Below are 18898 nucleotides of genomic sequence, written 5' to 3'. Positions count from 1 at the left end.
TGTTGCCAGGGCTCCCTGTCCTCTTCCAGAAAGTCTGAACCTACAGGCTTAAGGATCCTGGAAGCCATTTCTTAATGAACATCAAAGCGATCGTTGAAGTAGAGTGCTCATTCCTATCTGGATGCCCACAGTGGCCTGGAATCTGGTGTTTCCCCTCCCGGAAAGAGCAGGGGCCCTGAGAGGTGGGCTGGACTGGGGAAAGGCTGACTGAACACAGGAGAGAAAACTGAATAACGGCTCACAGTGTTAGGCTCCTTGATGGTGACATCCAGATTGGCCGCCTCATTTACAAAAACAGCTCACACCTGATGGATGCACAGAGGGCCCTTAAACCCTAATTGTACTCCCCAACCTAGAAAAAGACCAGAATGCTAGGTGAGGCTTGATTTTTTTTTTCCAGCCGCATTTGAGAAATTCGCTGTGTCAGAGAAACTAAAAGACTAAGCAAAACCTCTGAAAATCCAAGCCCGATTATTTCATCCACGTGGCACCAGAACAAGCCAGAAGGGGTGTGGGGGGCGGGGGGGAAGAGTCACCCGTCCCGCCCTTAATTGGAGGAAGGGATTTGCCGGGAGCACAAACTCTGGACAAGGCCCGGCCGGTGACCCGGTGCGGCGGGAGGGAGGGATCCAGAGAAAGCCAGCCTAGGCCACAAAGCGGCTGAGCCGCAGTCCCCAATCCCCGCCCCTCTCTGGGCCACTGCGGTCCCTTTAAGGGCCAAGAGGTGCGCGGTCTCTTTAAGGCAGGTCCTGGTGGTTTCTGTTTTCTGAAGGAAGTGACGGGGGGTGGGATTGAATGAAAAGTGCTGAACGGAGTCCGGAGCTCAGGAATCGGGGCGGCTGGGGGACACGCACAGGGGGCGCCGTCCGGGACTCCGGGTGCGTGGCTGTGCGCGACCCACGTGAATTCGCAGCACGTCGTGGGGGAACCTCCGGATTGAGTCTCTCCTCTCGAGGTGGGGACTGCCGGGAATCCCCGAACCGGACCCCCAACTTCGGGCAAACTTTGTAGGCGCGTCTCCCCTCCCCCACGCGGCGCGCCGGGGGCCCCGGGGATGCGGCCCCCTGGCCGCCGCGACGTCCCCTCGGCGCGCCCCGCGCTGCCGCTGCTGCTGCTGCTGCTGTCGCCGCTGCTGCTTGGGGCGCCGCACGGCGTGGGCGCGAGTAGCGGCGCTCCGGCCGAGCTGCGGGTTCGTGTGAGGCTGCCCGACGGCCAGGTGACTGAGGAGAGTCTGCAAGCGGACAGCGACGCCGACAGCATCAGCCTTGATCTGCGCAAACCGGACGGCACTCTCATCTCCTTCATCGCGGATTTCAAGAAGGTGAGGTACCACCACCGGTCCCGTCCCACCCACCACAGGGGGCCGGGCGGGAGGCTTGCGATCTTAGCAGTCGGGCGTCCCAGGCACCCTCAAGCGAGCAAAAGAGAAATGCAGTGCTGAAAGGAGGACGTGACTTGCCCAAGGTCACCTTTCTAACTCGCTGCCCACTCTCTAGCACCCAGATCTAGGTCTTTATTCTCGTCAGTGAGCTCCTCTAGCTTTTTGTTGCTTGGTTCTGAGTAACCAAGGCCCTTCTCACGCACTGATCAGTTTCTGTGCCCAACTGACACACCGACAAAAGTACTTGTTAACAAGGCCTCCCTTCTTGCCACAGCCTCTGTGACTAAAGGGGGAAATCCACAGGTGGCATGAGAACCTTGGCTCTCCCTGTGGCTGTGCGGTGTGGAGTTAGTTTCCTTTCCTCGGCTGCATTTGGCAAGGAACTGGTTTCAAGACCTCCAGCCTTGAGCACCATTCCGGGATCGCTTTCCCTGCAGAGCTGTCTGCCCTGGGTCCCTCCCAAGTCTAGTAGCAGTTCTCTCCTCTGTGACCTGAAGAGCTGAAATGCTTGCAGCTAGAGGGCCTAGGAAGAGTTGGGGGAGGGGAAGGGAGGGAATGGGGAAAGGATTGTCCTTGTTTCAGCCCATGCCTGACAGGGGCTGGTGAAGTTCACAATTTTGCTGCCCCCCCTCCCGTCTATCTCTCTCTGTCTCTGTGGGTGTGGTGTGGTGGTATGGAAAGAGAGAAGGGATGCTAGAGTTATCAGGAAATGGAGCTCCAGTGTGTGAGTGACAGACAGTGACCCAACAATCGAAAAATCTGGACGAAATGAAGGTGAATACCACCCCTGTCATCCCAGGAGCCTAAGACAGGAGGAATACAAATTCAAGACTATCCCAGGCTACAGAGTGAGACCTTATCTCATGGTTGGGGGGAGGAGAGTCTTCTACTCATCCACCCTCAGCTCTTCCCCCCCCCCCCAAAAGGAGGCCTTGCATCCCTCTGTCTTTGGGGGAAGAACAGAAGTGAGGAATATCCAGGACCAAATTGCTACCCCTCCCTTGCTTCCCTCCTCTCCCCTCCGCTCCATTCCAAAACTGGAAATATTTGGAGACCTTGGGGGGGGGGGCGGCAGAGTTTGGGCTGCCAACTAGGGATCCTGTGAGGTTGCCATAGGCATCAGAGGTACGGGTGAGATCCAGGGTTGGGTGGGGTAGAGATGAGTCTGTACTGATGTTCTAGCCCAGGCCCAGGGAGTCCTGACAGAGGACTTAGCAGAATGGTAGCCAATGCTTGTCACACAGGCCCAAGCTGGGTTCTTAGATGCAAACAGAACTAGTGAACCAGTGTGTGGAGAAAGGGGAGCTGGTCGCCCAGCATGTCCCCTGCTTGCCCAGCTGAACTTTAGGAACATTTTGTGTCTGTGGTGTTCCAGGCAGAATCAATCGGGAGTGGATATCTAATCTCCCCTCTAAGCCTCTGACCTAAAAGCCAGCCACAGAATGGGCCGTTAGTTTCCCACCCACATGCCCGGGTGGCCATGTGCTGTGACCATCCTGGAGCCTTGTATCTGTCCCTGGGCCAGAAGTCAGACAGCCAAGCTGGGTGGGGCATGGAAGGCTAGGAGTGGAGTAGAGCTTTTCTAGCCTCTGGCTACAAAAGGTTGTGATTGCTCTGCTCTGAAAGGCCACCAGGAAAGGAAGCACCAGCGGCTGTGATGGGCTGGTGGCCTGCCCCGGAGCTGGGAGACTGGGGATTGGACATGGGGTGTGGGGACATCTTGCTGCTCAGATGCAGGGAACATTCAAGTGCTCCCTTTAATCCCCATGGTAGCTCAAACCTTCACCCTGTTTTCCAAAGTCTGCTTTGCAGGTTAACCTCTGACCCAGAGCTGGCATTTCCCACCTGCCCCTGGCATCTTCAATTTCACGGAGGGCAGGGGGTGTAGAGGAAGAGGAGAAGGCACAGAAATTAGAAAACCAGCTGTCAGAGGACGTCTTTGGCCCCGGCTAGGGTGGAGTGGGGTACACAGAGACTAGGGAGGACAGTGTTTAGTCTACGCCAGCATGTCACCTCTACTGGCCAGAGCCACTCTGTGCCTGTCCTTCCCACAGGCTGCCTGTCTTGCTCACTTCTCAAGGGCTCTACCCTCAAAACCTTGGTTCGTTCTGTCTAGAAGTAATTAATGATTTTTCTTGTAGAAAACAGCCCAGAAGTTGTGTTTTTGTGCACCACCCCCATTAGGGAGATGTTTTAGGGGAAAAAAAAATCCTGAATCTTCTCGGGAATATCAATGCTTGCAATCTGATCACCATTGGGAGACACAGTACAGACTGAATGAGGCAAGTCTGCCTAATCACCTGTGAGCTGGTCAAGGAGGCCAACCTCTGTCCAGCTGTTTGATCTCTCTGGGCCTTCATTTCTTCTTCTGTAAAATGGGTTAACATTGCCACCTGGCCTGAGGCCTTGGGCAGAGCCAGACATAGAGCAAATCATATAGGTATGCCCTCTCTGCTCCTCAGGAAACGAAGAAGCCCCTAGCTAGCTCAGAGGCTGGCTCACCCCACTTCTCAGCCAGCCTCCTCCCTGGTCAGTTTGGATTAAAGAGGTTGAAGGGTAAGCAAGAGATCACAAAGAAAGTCCACGTGGAGCCTAGGGAAGACTAGAGTCTCTCTTTGCCTCTTGTCTTTTTCCTGACTTGGAGGCAAGGTTTTCAAATAAAGCCCAGACTGACCTTGACCTTGAACCTCCTGTGTGGTCCAAGTTAGTCTGAAACTTTTGTTTTATCTTTAATTTTTTTTATACAATCTCACTATGTAGTGTGACCAAAAACTTTTCCTGGGGAGATGCTATACACAGGTCTATTCGCCCCAAATAGGGAGCCTAGAACAGATGAGCATACCAATACCACCAAAGTCCAGCTTGGCAAACCAGTTGAGTTTTCTTGGGGTTACCTACAGGCATATGGATGAGGAGTTAGTTACAGGAGCAGAAATGACTCAAGGCAGATGCATCACCAAGGCCCGCTGCAGGCTCGGTGACCACTCACAAAAGCATCCTCGAAGCCTGAAGGCAGCTCAGCAGATTGGAGAGTGTCCTTTCAAGGTGCCTCAATTGTTCTAAACTTCTTTCAGGCCATTTGTCTTTCCCATAACGAGGCTGGTCTGAGCATCTTCTTTGAAACGAAGCTTTTATTATTTACTTTTATTATTTACTCAGAAAAGAGGGGCCTAGTGAATCAGGTCAGTTTCAGGGACTTCCGGAAACTCTGTTGAGTTGCCTAACTTCCTGCATCAGGAACTTCCCTGCAGGATAGAATGTTTCAATATCCCAAAGAAATTGTTACACAAGTCTAGCCTAGCTAGACCTCTTACCTGACTCACAGTCTCGAGAGATAGGATGGTAGGTGCCAGCCTCCACTAACAACCACCTTCTGGAAGCTGCCGAATCAATGGCTAGCCACCCTTTTAGGACAGCAGTCAATCTTGGACTGAGCAAACCTAGGGTTTCAGTGTCACCCTTGAGCAGGAGTGGTCTTGACCTTTACACAACCCCTTCCCAGCCCTGCCTTCTTTCCAGATAAGTATCCAGGACTGACTCTTCCCTACCTTGCCTGCATCCTGGCCCGAGGCTGGTAAAGCAGTCATCTGTGGGACGCTAGAATCTGGACCTGGCTGGCAGATCCCATGAGCAGCATGGAATGTCCTATGTCACCTGGTTGTCCTGTGTCACCTGGAGCTCTTCCTCGGGCTAATACTCACCAGGTCCCTGAGCTCTAACTCAAAGAATGCTTGCATGGCACAGCTCAGTGACTTTGAAGAGTCACCTGGGGAGTTTGCAGGTTTCTAACACCAGTTGAACTCTTCCTCACTAAATCAGACATCTGAACAGGAGAGCCAGGCAAATAGGTTCTTTAAGGAATGTCAGGTGAAGGTAGGGGCAGGAAATTGAATGCCAGCCTGGGCTACTGGAGATCCATTAAAAGGGGGAGTGTATGGATGGGGCTCAGTGGATATAGTATTTGCCTATCATGCAGGAAACCCTGGGTTTCTTGACCCCACATAAACTGAGCATGCACGTCTGTAATCTAGCACGTGGGAAGTAGAGGCAGGACTAAGAGTTGCTCAAGGTTATCCTCAGCTATTAGTGAGTTTAGGACCAGCCTGGGCTACATGATATCCACCCTCCCCACACACTCTAATGTGTCAGTGTTGGCTTAGGTTTTGAACCCAGGGCCTCATGCACGCTGCTGCTGCTGCTGCGCCTCATACCTTACCCTCTCCAGCCCCCAATGTACTATAAGCAGCCATTATTCTCTGGGCCTAAATCAATAGGAACTCTAACTCCTAAATAAATATAGTATGCAACATTCTTTACACAGTTTATCATCCAGGCCCTACATATGTAATCTGACCTGCTTGTATACAGCAACTGAACACAGTGATAGCAGCCATGCTACTATCCCTGCTCAGGCTGCTTATCTGACAGCCCCTCTGAGTTCCTTCCCCCACACTGTATCTCTGACAAAGCTCTCTGTCCCCCTATCTGGATGTCCAAAAGCAGGGGAAGGGATGAGTCACAAGGAAAGCTGCCTGGTTTGGGAATGGCCGCAAGGGGAAGGTGGTATTGTTAGATATGAAGAAAGTCATGTGTGACAACATTGGGGGGATAGGAATATGGGGAGGTGGGGATTGAAGAGGAAAGAGACCCTGGGGTGCCAGCATCAAGAGCCACATAGCTCAGCTATGGCTCACCTTAGAGTTACTCCAAGGGGATAAGGATCCAGGGAGATTAGAAGTTTGCTTCCCCGTTCTGGGTACCAGTAGTAAGTGGAAGCCAGAGGAAGGAACCATCCAAAAAAAACCGTCAGATTCCCTGTCCGAGGTCAAAGGCAGGGCTCCCGTGGAATGTAGCCAGTGAGGACCTGCAGTATTCACGTGGACACTGTCCCAAGAGACTGTCACATCATACAGGTGTAGGACAAGAGACGCTTTGAAGGCCCTAAATCCTACTCTGTCTGTGTAGAGCCTCCTATGGTTTGTGGTGTGGAACATATGCAATGGCTTGGAGAGCAGAGGGCAATAAAAGTGTATGTATGCGCATGCACGCGCTTGTATGCCTGAGTGTGTGTTCGTGTGTGTATGCACGTGTATGTCTGTGTGTGTCTCTGTGTGCATGCCTGTGTGTGCGCACACATGTGAGCACATGTGCACATGTTGGTGGGTACATGGGCATGGGTACATGTTCACGTGTGCACACGTGTGTTGGAGGCCAGGGCTGCCATCAGGCGTCTTCCCCCACCACTTTCAACCTTAGTTTTAAGCCAGAGTCTCTCACTGAACCTTATGGATTCAGCAAGGCTAGCTGACCAGTGTAACTTTAGGAACTCCCTTGCTTCTCTTTCTGCCCAACATGAGCATTATAGGCGTGTGCAACGGTGCCCGGTTCTTTACATGGGTATTGAGGATCTGAACTCAGGTCCTCATACATAGCAGGCGATTTGCCAACTGAACCATCACCCAACCCCCTAGGAGTGCTTTTGAGGAAGGGAAACTTCTGCAGCACAGGGCGTTTTCTCAGAAGTTAACAGGAAGTAAGGAGACCAGGCTGTGTGTGTGTGTGGGGGGGGCTCTTGGGTCCAATTCTAGACCTTCCTCCATATCTGATGAAGTCTCCTTGGGTTGAGGTGCAAAGTCTGACCTATGGTTCAGTGTGCTCCCTGGCCTGTGGCTAGCATCTCCTATCCCTGATCAAGATGCTATGTCCAGATGGAGTCCTATCCTGATTCTTGGTGAAAACCACCACCAGGAGCCAATGGTGTAGCCTGCTGGAGAGACTGCTAAGAGAAGAAGGGGATGGAATTTGTAAGCTCACAGACACTCCACAGGCAGGCAGGCAGGGGACCCAACCTGAAGATGCAGACTACATAGGTATAATATGGCTTCTTGCACTGAGAAGTCCCTCCAAAACCACCCGTGGCTCAGTCATCTGCATTGCTGCACCGTGAAATACATTTGCCTCATCCTGCAGACGCACAAACTGAGCTTGAAAGCGACCTTGGTGACGAGGTCTATGACGGCTGGCTGGTGGTAACCCAGGATTAGCTCCTGGAGATCTTTGTACCACATTCTGGCTAACTGGGCGACTCCAGCTCTCTGAGTAAGTTCCTTCCAAAAAGATGAAACACACGGTGGAGTGGCAGGAGTGCGGAAGAACCCTGGTGCACAAGAATCTACAAACACTTCCTTATTTGCAGTTCGTATGGGCCCTGTCTCCCAGACTCATAACTGTTAGGGGACCCCGGCTTCCTCAGCAGTGCGGGGGTGGTCCTGGAGGGTGAGAGACCAGGCTAGCTTGGAAAATAGGTCCCAAATACGTCCAGTTATTCTCTGCATTTTTTATTCAATTTAATTGATTGATTGATTGCTTGATTGATTGCTATTTCCTAGCTGTGTGATGCAACATGTAATTTAGTGTCTCTGAGCCTAGACTCCGTTTCCGAGTGATGGAGGAGGGCTTTGCAGAGCCAGGGACCCATAAGAAGTGTAGTTCCAATGCAAGCCACCAAGCAGGCCCCTGGCCCCTCCACTGCATCTCCCCAGGGAAGTATGACACCCTGTATCAGGAGCCCTGAGTCAGCTAGACTGTGGGGAGCAGTTGATCCACATAAAGCCTCACATTGTTTTTCTGGGGCAGTCGGGATGGTGGTGACCTTTGGGATTTGGCTGACAGAGCACGAGGGGCTGTTAGGAGGTCTGGGGACTGGCTGTGAGGGCTACTGGTACTGGCTAATAGTCATACTAACCCTATAACAAGAAGCCTCTGTCCAGGCCTGGATGAGGTCTGTGTATGCAGTGGGGGGATGCATTAAGTCTCCTGTAGCATCCTGCCTCTGGGTTGAGCGCATCTACTCCTACTCCTGGGAAAGTAAGGCAGAGCTACAGAGGGGCTCCTGACCGCTGAACAGCCTGGCTAGGGAACGCTCTAACTCCCCAGTCCCCAGCCCCACCCTAATGAAGCTGGGCCCTGTCTAGTCATGAAGCAGTCCCAGCCAGGAGCGGAGGAATAAATATTTAGATTGGCCCGGCCTGGGCCCCAGAGTCACGCGGTCTGGTGATGAGGAGACTGAGATGACAGCATATTCCCAAGAGACTGTGAGCCCCAACTGTCCAGTAGCAAGGGGGCTGGGGCTAGCAGAGTGGGGGTAGCTGCTGCTTGTGGAGGCCCTGGAGCAGCGAGTGGCCAGTGGCTTCTGGCCTGGGCTGTGCCACACATACATGCATGTAGACACACACACACACAAACACACACACACACACACACACACACACACACACACACACACACACACACACACCGTGGAAAGGCAGCTCTGCTCCCTGGGTCCCCTCAGTTTTCATCTGCTCTGTAATGGAAAGTGATAGCAGCAGTCTGAGACTAAGCACCTAGCTGCCTGATGCCCCAGGAAGCTTCTAGAATGTGTACCACAGCGGGGCATCCTGAGAGCACTGAAAGCTAGGAGCTGGGATCTGGGAGCCTGGGATGTGTGGCTGAAGGGCCTTCGTGAGGAGAGCGGTGAGGCCGTGGGTGAGAGGGTGTATGAGCCAGAGCCTGCTGCGTGTGAAAGTGGAGCAGGAGAATCACAGAGGGAGGGGGACACAGGAGACCAAGGAAATGAGGCTGAAGTGTGGGATTGACTCTTCATCGTGGAGAAGCTGAGGAAGAGAACTCAGCTGCCGTGGTGTGTTTGAGTGTGTGTGCATGTGTTTGTGTGAGTATGCGTGTGTGTAATGGGAGCCTTTCTGTGAGGAGAAGAGACTGAGGAACGGCAGATCTGTGTGAAAGATGGCAGCCTGTGGCCTGAGGGCAGGGAAAGCCAGGCTAAGTCTGGGTGCATCAGCCCAGGCTTGATTTGATTTGAGAATAAAGAAGGAGCCCGATAGCAGTGGCCCAAGCCATGCAGTGTGTTACCGTCTTCCCTGACCCAGTCTGAAAGGCAGCTATGGGAAGCCATGGTGCTCCAGCCTTGACCCATCACGGGTCAGGCCTCCCTCCGCCAGCAGGAAACGCTCTGTGGGCCTCTCCGGGAAAGTGGCCTGGAGGGCCCACACAGGGTGTCTCCTGTCATGGGTGTTTTTCCAGCACAGCTGCCTGCCATCATTTCCTTGTTCCTGTGGAACCTCCTCCTCGAAGCTGAACCCAAGAAACCCCCACTGTGGGAAACGAAGTGGGTCTCAAAAGGTGGACCGGTTTGGGGAAGGCGCAGAGAGAGGAGTGGAATATCCATCCCTCAGAGTGACACAGAGTCCTGACCCGAGAGCTGGGAGGTCTGAGTCTCTACTGCTGGCCTTACTGCTGTGCGACTAGTAAAGCCCCTTGCCTCTGTTTCCCCTCTGGAACACGAAATAGTAGATGTTGGGCTAATAGACCTGCAGGAGTGCAGCCCCTCATCCCCTCCCCATAGATATGGCTAAGAAGATAAGGCTGGGAGGGAGAATCCATTCACTCAGCCAGTGAGTGTAGAACTTCTGCCCTGTGCTAGCTCCTGGCTACCACATAAACAGGCTGGAGCCTCTGACCCCAGAGGGCCTGGATGAGTCACTGCAGTGCAAGGACAGTGATTGGCTTTTGAGTCAGGGAATACTCTCCGGGGCACAGTCAAGTGTCAAGCCGACTTCATACCGGCCCTAGGCTTGACCCACCAGTGACTTCCAGTGACCTTTAAGTCAGTTAAGCCCAGACTCTTTAGCTGGTCCCTAGATCCTAAATCCTGCCCTCTTTGGTATCCGACTCTTTAGCCACCTCCCACCTACCCCCCAGACTCCACCCCAATTCCCTCTCCATCTCACCGGGCCTAGTGCACGCCCCGCTTCTCGCTGTTCTCAAACCCCCTTCATACTCTTCTTGCTCAGTGGTCTGTGCATGGTTAGATGTTTCTGGAGAGACCCCCTCCATCTTCTAGTGGGCAGGGGTGCGTTGCCCTGAGATGTGCTCCTGGGAGGGAAGGTAAATGCGGCAGGCAGGGCACTGGGAAGGTGGCTGTGTAGAGCTGGAGGTCCTAGCACAGGACCATGTCAGAACCGGTGATGCCTGCAAGCTGAGGCCTAAGAGGACGGACAGATGGGGCGGGGCATCCCCACAGAGTAAGGGGCTTGCAGGAAGGACCAGGGAGTGACCCAGCACTGCTCGCTCTGGAAACTGTGTTTCAGTACATAAGTAGCACGGGATGCCAGCCCGTGCTTTATAGTAAAGAGTGTGATAATTCTTAGAGGGCATTAAATGCTCAGGGGACAGTAAAATGGGGTGGGGCTGTGGTGGCAGGACTTAAAACCACACTCCAGGCTGGAAAGACCTGCATTCTTTACACTGACTCAGTGCCCTCACTGCGGGGAGCCTTCCCATCCTCCACACACACACCCCCACCCCGCCCATCCTCACAAGGACAGCTATTCCCTTATCCATCCTTCACCTCCACGGCTGTCAGCATAAACTTGAACTCCAGGCCTTTCACCCTGGCTCTGAAACTGATTGTGTGAAGTCAGCCTTCTTTACCTCAGGAGTCCTTTAATGACAGGGCCTTTGGACCCGGCCATTCCTTCATGGCCTTGCCTCTGGGATTGTCCTCAGGGCTCTCCCGATGATGCGTGCCAGCCTCACAGGGGTCATCGGACCTGCCTGGGCCCCCAGTCCATCTATAGAAGAGTCTTTACCACTTCTCAGGCCCGGAGTAGATGGCATTGGAAACAAGGGGTTGCAGTGTCAGGAGAAACTGAGTCCTAGCGTGTGTTCTGAGCTTGGCCAGGTCTCATTGCTCGAAGCAGTCTCTCAAGGCAGTACTGTTACTGGCCTTGTTGGCAAGTATGGAAACTGAGACTCGAGACTTCACATAGATTCACTGGAGGTTACACATGGTTACTGGCCAGAAGCAGCAAGGCCAGCATCCGATGCAGGGAGTCCTGGTTCTTAGCATTATATCTTAGCTATATGTTCAAGCCTACATGTACCTCAGTTACACACAGGACTTCAGCAACCCTCCCTGACCCTGCCTGGCCTCTTCTTGCTGTATACCCCAGTGTTTCCTTACAGACTGAAGGTCCCTGGAGAAAGGACCTTATGGAAGACTCCCAGTTTGGGAGTTCCAGCCCAGACCCTAAGCCTCTCTCTTGCCCAGTTGTGCCATCTGTCTTGGGCTTTTGACAACATCTGGGTGAGTCATCCTAGGGGACTCCAGGCAAAGAAAGGTCTAGAAGCCAGGTTTCCATCTGGCCTGGATTCAATCAGATCTTAACATCTGGGCAGATGTTCTCAAAGCAGGGGAGCTCTTTCACACTGTCCTAGGTGTTCTGGAGCCTTGCTAGTGGGTCAAGCAGGGAGGCTACAGTCAGAATATGATGCCCACTCCTTTCCTGGAGCCAGGAAATGGCATGCAGCTTTGGGGGAAAACAGGACCAGGAAGATCAGAGAACCCGGGTATAAAGGGGTTTCTCCCAGGGCGGTCAGAGGACAGGAGGTATTTCTGCCTGCTGTTTTATTGTTCCAAGCTATGCACAGAGTGATAGTAGGAACTGCCATGTTCCTAGGCAATCAACCAAGGATTTAGGTATGGTGGCCAAGTGAGTGTGACAGGAAGGGACCCAGGTTCTAGTCCTATGACACTCACTGGTTCTGTGGGCCTGAGCTTCAGTCCATCCATTCATTTATTCCCCCCTCTCAGCCTTGCCGCCTTCCTTCTCCCTCCTTCCATTTGGCCTTCGAAACAAAAATGTCTCTTTCAAATTGTCTTCTACAGGCTGGCCATCCTTCTGCCTCCACTTCCCAACTGCTAGGAATACACTGCACCCACTCAGCCTGTTTCTGTAGTTGGACATCAGGGAAGTTAGGCTAGTTGGTCCAGGGGGGCAACTGTGCTTTCTGGGGAAAGAGCTCAGCTGTGGGACAGCCTGGGCTACCTGGTTAAAATCCTGGCTATATTTCCCCTAAATCCTTGGCCTTGAGCGAGTTACCCAACCCAAGTTCTGTCATAGAGCTCTGCCTCTGTTGTGGAGAAGACCTCTGAGCTCATGATGCAATGTGTTTGAGGCACAGTAACAGCAGTTTCTCTTTCCCAGTTATCACCTTCAGTGACTCTTTGTCCTATACAGTGACAGAGGACTTCCTTCTGTGCCCACGAAGCTTCTCGTGTTGTTAGCACCTGGTAGTTGTCATTGCTGTTAGTATCTAATTCAGAAACAGGGAAGGAACTATAAAGCAGGTTTCGTGCACACTCTGTGTGTGTGTGTGTGTGTGTGTGTGTGTGTGTGTGTATAGTGTGTAGTGTGTGTGTCTATCTGTTTGTCTTTCTTTGTCTCTGTGTGTGTCTATCTGTGTCTGTGTGTCTTTCTGTGTCTCTGTGTGTGTCTGTCTCTCTGTATGTGTATCTGTTTGTCTATGTCTCTGTATGTGTGTCTGTCTGTGTCTGTGTGCCTGTCTGTGTGTTTATCTGTTTGTCAATGTCTCTGTATGTGTGTCTGTGTGTCCATCTGTGTTTTTATCTATTTGTCTGTGTCTCTGTGTGTGTGTCTATCTGTTTGTCTGTCTGTCTATGTCTGTGTGTCTTTCTGTCTCTCTGTGTGTGTCTGTCTCTCTGTGTGTGTATCTGTTTGTCTATGTCTCTCTGTGTGTGTCTGTCTGTGTCTGTGTGTCTGTGTGTTTATCTGTTTGTCTGTGTCTCTGTATGTGCACACATGTAGGTGTGTATTCATGTACACGCAGATGCACTTGAGCACTCAAGCGCATGTGAACATATGTGCATCTGCATGTGTGGAGGAGGCCAGTGGTCAACCTCAGGCACCATTGCTCACCGTGTATTTTGAGAGAGTCTCTCACTGGGACCTGGAGTTCGTGATTAGACCAGCCTGGCTAGCCAGTAAGTTCCAGGGATGCTCCTGCCTCCACCTCCCCATGCCGGTATCTCAAGCATGTTCCACCACACCCGTTGTTTTCACATGGGTGCTGGTGATTGGACTCAGGTCCTCATGCTTGTGTGGCGAGCACTTTATCCACTGAGCCATCTCTTCAACTCCTCAAGCAGAGCCCTTGCCTCTGATCTGGCTCTAAATGTTTAATGCCTTTCACTCCTTGTGGTGGGTGGAGGGTATCTCCATTCACTGAGCCCCACAGCAGTCCTGAGAACGCTGGGCACTTGGTTCACGTGTCCGTGAGAAGACGGCCAGCGGTACCCAGATAGGATTCAGAGGGGTGAGAGCTGCAGATACCAGTGAGGTGGACTTTGGATCCTGCCTGAGGCTCCTCCCAGGCACTGCCTGACTCAGACTCTCGGAATGGGAGGTCTTGTGTGGGATCCCACCTGGCAGAATTGTGCCTGGCTAGAATGGGACCTGCCACCGGCAGATCATCCTCCAGCGTCCCCTCAGCCGACCTGAGTTGACGGAGGATCAGATGGCCCAGGCTGGCAGGACAAGGAGATGCCAACACAGTGACCCGAGAAGGGATTTCCTGTCAGAGGAAGTGGGTGTTAAGCGGAGCTGATTCACCTTCCTTCCAAGGCTCTGGGATGAGGAGCCTCACGGAACTTTTCTCCCCAGCTGGGCCTCAATTTCTCCTTTCTAGGATATCACTCTCCACTCGCCCATCCCCAGTTGTTGCATTTAAAGGAAGTGGTTGTATAAAGCCGTCTCTGGTAAAGGCAGTCAGGGAGATCCCTTGTAGAGTTACAGTATTGGTGAAATCTATGAGAAGATTATTAACAGGGCAGTGGTGACACACGCCATTAAGCCTGGCGTTCAGGAAGCAGAGGCAGGGGATCTCTGAGTCTGAAGCCAGCCTGGTATACATAGTGAGGTTCAGGACAGCCAGGGCTACCTAGAAAAACCCTGCCTCAAACAGAACAAAAAGAAAATGGACACTTGTCACAGACCATCCCTAACATTTGCTGGTCACTGCAACAATGACAGTCACCTCTGCTTACAGTGCTGAATACTGTCATTCCCTCCAGGTCATCAGCTCCACCCAAGCCTGCCAGATATGTGAACTGTCTGTCCCCTATCACAGTGAAGCCTGGGAAAGCCTGGGGCAGCTAATACATGAGGCCTAGTGGTGGAACCCTCAGCCCCTCCCTGTATCTAGAATCCCGAGGAACACTCTGACCCTGCTCTCCAAACACTTGGACATTAGCAGTTGCACAGTAAGCCCTCGATGAAGGGGGCTGCAGGTGAGGCAGCCCAGGGTACAAGTGCAGAGCAATGAAAACTTAGGATGACATCACCTAGTGTCAGGGCAGAGCTGTGGGCACAGGGACCAGGAAGTATCCCAGCTATACTTACTGAGCTCAGGGTCCCACCCCTCCCGCAACCCCTCCAGCCCCTTTCCCCTCCCCCCACCCCCGTCCCCCACCTCCACGGAAGGGCTCTTCCCAGATTGAGACCCCTTCTGAGTAGGACCTCCTACCAACTTCCTTCTCCTCAGCAGAGTTAGGAAGGCACTGGTAGGTGAGATAGAGATTAGGGGGTGGGGTATGCAGGCAGATGTAACCGAGGGTTCTAGCAAACAGACGGCAAAAGATGCCTGAGGCTCTGCCCCTTCTTCCTGCCCCAGCCTCTCTCATGCGTACTGTGATTCAGAATAGGAAGGAACCACTGGCCCATTGGTCATGCCACGAGTTATCCCCATAGGGAAGGAGGAAGTGGAGAGGAGGGGAAAGGTGAGCCACTTCAGCCTTGGAAGACAGCAACAGCTGCAGCTGCCTGCCTTTGTCTCCACAATCCCTAATGGAGGTGGGGGGCTAGGGCCTGACTGAGTGCAGAATACCCAGAGCTTTTCGGAGGCCCGCCCCTAAGGGTAACAAAGTCAGAGAGAGCTCTGGAATGCATGCTTGTAAAAAATGTATGTAGCTCCTCCTCCTCCTTCCCATGGTGCTTTGATTAAGGACTCTTGGGTCCCCACCCAGGAGAGGCCATTAGTGATAGATTTTTTTTTTTTTTTGGTGCCGGCTCCTTTGAGATTAAGGTCTGTCTGGTCAAAGGGTTCTTTGGAAAAGCTCTCCCGGTGGTTCACTTTGTCAGTTCTCCAGAAAGCCGTGGAAACATTTGAGGTGTGACCTCTGAAGTCACAGGGTGTGAATGGAAAAGATAAGCGGTTTCTTGATTCTCTGAGGAAGGAGGTATCCTGAGGGCAGGCACTGATACAGCATCCAGGCCTGTCCCACTCCAGGGCTGGTCTGGGGCCTTCCCCTCCCGCTCGCTGGTCTCCATCTTCCTGCCCTTCCCTTGCAGGATGTGAAGATCTTCCGAGCCCTGATCCTGGGGGAGCTGGAGAAGGGGCAAAGTCAGTTCCAGGCACTCTGCTTTGTCACACGACTGTACCACAATGAGATCATCCCCAGTGAGGCCATGGCCAAGCTCCGGCAGGTGAGTGCCCACTCCTGGCCAGGCCCGACCCAGAGCCCCACACCTGTAGTCATTGGTTCTCATTCATGTCCCCCCTCCCCCTAACTGTCAACCCCTAGATCTTCCTCCCCACCTCTTAACATTCACCCTCGTAGAGTCCTGACTTCCTGATTTTGCTTACAACCAAACTGACTACAGAGCCCCAGATCTCTACTCTGTATTGTGGCCCAACTCTCAGGTCGCCCCAAACCACTAATTCAGGTCCCACTCACTCTTTTCTGGGTGGAGATACAGGGATTGGAATTTAATACCCCCTGTCTCCTGTCCCTCATTTGTGACACTGGACAAATTACCTTGCCTTAATGCCTCAGTCTCCACATCGAGGACCTTGGTTAGAACTAGAACTCATCCGTGAAAGTGTGTTGGTAGACATTGCTTGCAGCCCTTCAACCCACTGACCTGCGTGGATCCCTCCCTGGAGTTCCGGCTTTCCCAAGCTTACCTAAGCGGACCAGTGCTGCAGGCCTGCCTATGGCATCTTTCCCTCCAGGGCCCTACATTTTGTCCACCCTGCTTGGAAAGACTTAGTCCCCTGGATTCAGAAAGCACACGACCCACACTGTCCTGTACCCAAGAACAGCTTGTCCACCTTATTAACCAGTGCCACCTTGAGCTTGCCAGAAAGCCCCAGAAATTTAGGAAGCAAAACCAGACAGGCTCTGACCGCCGCTGGGGTATCGGTTTCTCGGGCTGGGCTTGTTTCCCCTCTACAACCTAAGGAAAGGACGGTGATGTATGTGTCCCCGCCTTGTGCCTACAGAAAAACCCCCGCGCGGTGCGGCAGGCTGAAGAAGTGCGCGGTCTGGAGCAGCTACACATGGACATTGCCGTTAACTTCAGTCAGGGAGGCCTGCTGAGTCCCCATCTCCGCAACGTGTGTGCCGAGGCCACCGATGCCATCTACACGCGCCAGGAGGATGCCCAGTTCTGGACAGAGCGAGGTCAGCCGGGGGTGGGCAGAAGGGGAAGCACAGGAGGGGGTGGGGGAGAGACATTGCCAAGTGACTCTGTTGTATGAGAGAGAGAGAGAGAGAGAGAGAGAGAGAGCTACTGAGTCGCTTCTGGGATGGGCCACATGGACACACCCGGCTTCCATAGCTGGTGGTGGGTAGATCAGTCCAGCACTAGTGAATGTGAGTGTGTAGCCATGAGTGACGGGCATTCTGGGGGAGGGTGAAGCCCCCAAGGTAGGCTGTGATACATCGGAAAGGCTTCCTAGAGGAGGTGGTGCCTATGTGGCAAGAATAAGAAGACTCACAAAGGGCAACCCATTAGGTCCTGTGAAAAACTCTTCACCACTCTTATTACTACATGTACTGAGGACACACATGTTCCCATAGGTCTCTCTGCTGGGCACCTCTCAGAACTCAGCATCTCACCAACCCTGGTGCCAGCATCTCTCCCAGAGCCCTCAGGGGCCTCCTCCCACCTCTGCAGGGCCCCTGTGCAACACTACTGGCCCCTCTCCAGGTCCCTTTGCTAGGACTGTCAGGTCCTCTGTGTATGAGGGACAGGGAGATTCAAGCTGCATGCTCCTGGGCCTTCTGCCCAACGAGCTGTACATAGAAAAAAGCCTGCCTCTCCCAAGGCAGGGCTGGACTTTGTGGTCATTCCCATAACACACCCGCCTCCACCAGAACACATCCCACAGAAGACACAAGCCTGACATTAGTACCTCAGAAGCTGTTTCGTCCCATGCCTGCTAAGCAGAGCCCTGGCCAGGCCCCTGTCACTGCCCCAGGACTCCTCATGAATGTTCTTCTTATGGTCATACCCACCCTGTTCCTGTCATTCCATCCCTGCCCTACCTACTTGAGGTGCCATGTCCTTTATGTAGTTTTTTATTTAAATCATTGGTGGCCCTATGGTCCAGTGTAGGCTATGCAGTCAGGTCTGGTTTGGGCCCTGACTTCCCTTTCACACTACAGTCCCAACCACACCAGTAAACTCTGGACCAATTCTGAATCCCCGGTACACAGTAGAGACTCACTGGATGAGGGTACTGTCATTTAATGTAGCCCACTAGCCTAGCCTCAGGCTCAGGGCTTACCAGTGTTCATCCCTTGGACAGCCTTGGGAGGGGTAGCAAGAGAGAGGGCTATCCTGGGCTAAGGCGCTCCCGCCTTCTTTATGCTTGCCTTTTCCCCCAGGTGTGGACAGTTCTGTGTTCGAGCCTCTGCTCAAGGAGTTAGAACAGGTGGAATTACCTCGTTGTGGACAAGTGGGGGACCGAGGAAAGCCCTGCATCTGCCATTACAGTCTGAGCCTGGCCTGGTACCCCTGCATGCTCAAGTACTGCCACAGCCGTGACCGGCCAGCGCCCTACAAGTGTGGTATCCGAAGCTGCAGAAAAAGCTACCGCTTTGACTTCTATGTACCTCAGAGGCAGTTGTGCCTCTGGGATGAGGACCCCTAACTGCAGGACCCAGGACCAAGGACCCAGGATGGATGCTTGGGCCCGCAAGTCCTTCACTGACCACCAGAGGGCGATGCAACCCAATCTGAGACCTTAGGTCTCTTCCTGAGCCTCTGCCCCTGAAGCCACGGCCTCATCTGCATGAATTGAGAGAGGGTTGCAGTGTGGGCAACCCTGAGGCAGCCCTGAAGCCTAACTGCGCCCATCTTGAGGCAGAGGGGGTTAAAGCAGTTCTCCAGACTGGTACCCTTGCCTCTCCTTTCCCCTGAAGTGCTCACATATGTGGAATCAAAAGGTACCAGCCTAGGCTGCTTTTGTGGAACTTGTTCTGGAGGCGTGGCCCTGCAGCAAGGGAACCTTTTCACCAGCAAGGGAACCAGAGAGGGACAGCTGGGGACTCATGCCCCAGCTCTTGTGTCCAGTTACAGTGCCTTCTTTCTACCCTGGGGGCAACGGGGAGCAGGGATGCCGCCCCCAAGACCCAATTTGTGTGCCTTTTCTGAGACCCAACTTGGATACTTCAGCAGGCACCGATTCTTCCTGCCTCTGGGCTGAAGAACTTTGGCAAGGTTCTGGGGCAGGGAGGGAGCATGAAGTACAAGGAAAACTTGAATTCCAGATTTTTAATACAAAATATTTATCATTTGTACCAGAAATAAAAGTCGTTTAAGTTTTCACTCACCTGATGGCTCCAGCCTAGGCTTTCTGAGAGAATTT

The 18898-nt window shown here is 53.0% G+C and overlaps 1 protein-coding gene across 1 annotated transcript; it reads left to right on the top strand.

Moving 5' to 3' along the window:
* Positions 1 to 890: 890 nt before the first annotated feature.
* On the top strand, positions 891 to 18862 carry Oaf (out at first homolog). The gene is made up of 4 exons (NM_001014090.1): positions 891 to 1321; positions 15592 to 15726; positions 16526 to 16706; positions 17916 to 18862. The coding sequence occupies exons 1-4, from the start codon at positions 1055 to 1057 to the stop codon at positions 18179 to 18181; spliced, it is 849 nt and encodes a 282-aa protein (NP_001014112.1). The 5' UTR covers positions 891 to 1054; the 3' UTR covers positions 18182 to 18862.
* The last annotated feature ends 36 nt before the right edge of the window (positions 18863 to 18898 follow it).

Source organism: Rattus norvegicus, chromosome 8 (genome assembly GCF_036323735.1).
Source record: "Rattus norvegicus strain BN/NHsdMcwi chromosome 8, GRCr8, whole genome shotgun sequence".
NCBI lineage: Eukaryota > Metazoa > Chordata > Mammalia > Rodentia > Muridae > Rattus > Rattus norvegicus.
This window is presented reverse-complemented; position numbering and strand designations above follow the sequence as displayed.

Coding starts and splice junctions, on each gene's coding strand:
- Oaf (NM_001014090.1), top strand. CDS start 1,055: ATGCGGCCCCCTGGCCGCCGCGACGTCCCCTCGGCGCGCCCCGCGCTG. Junction 1,322..15,591: donor TCATCGCGGATTTCAAGAAG/GTGAGGTACCAC, acceptor CTTCCCTTGCAG/GATGTGAAGATCTTCCGAGC. Junction 15,727..16,525: donor CCATGGCCAAGCTCCGGCAG/GTGAGTGCCCAC, acceptor TTGTGCCTACAG/AAAAACCCCCGCGCGGTGCG.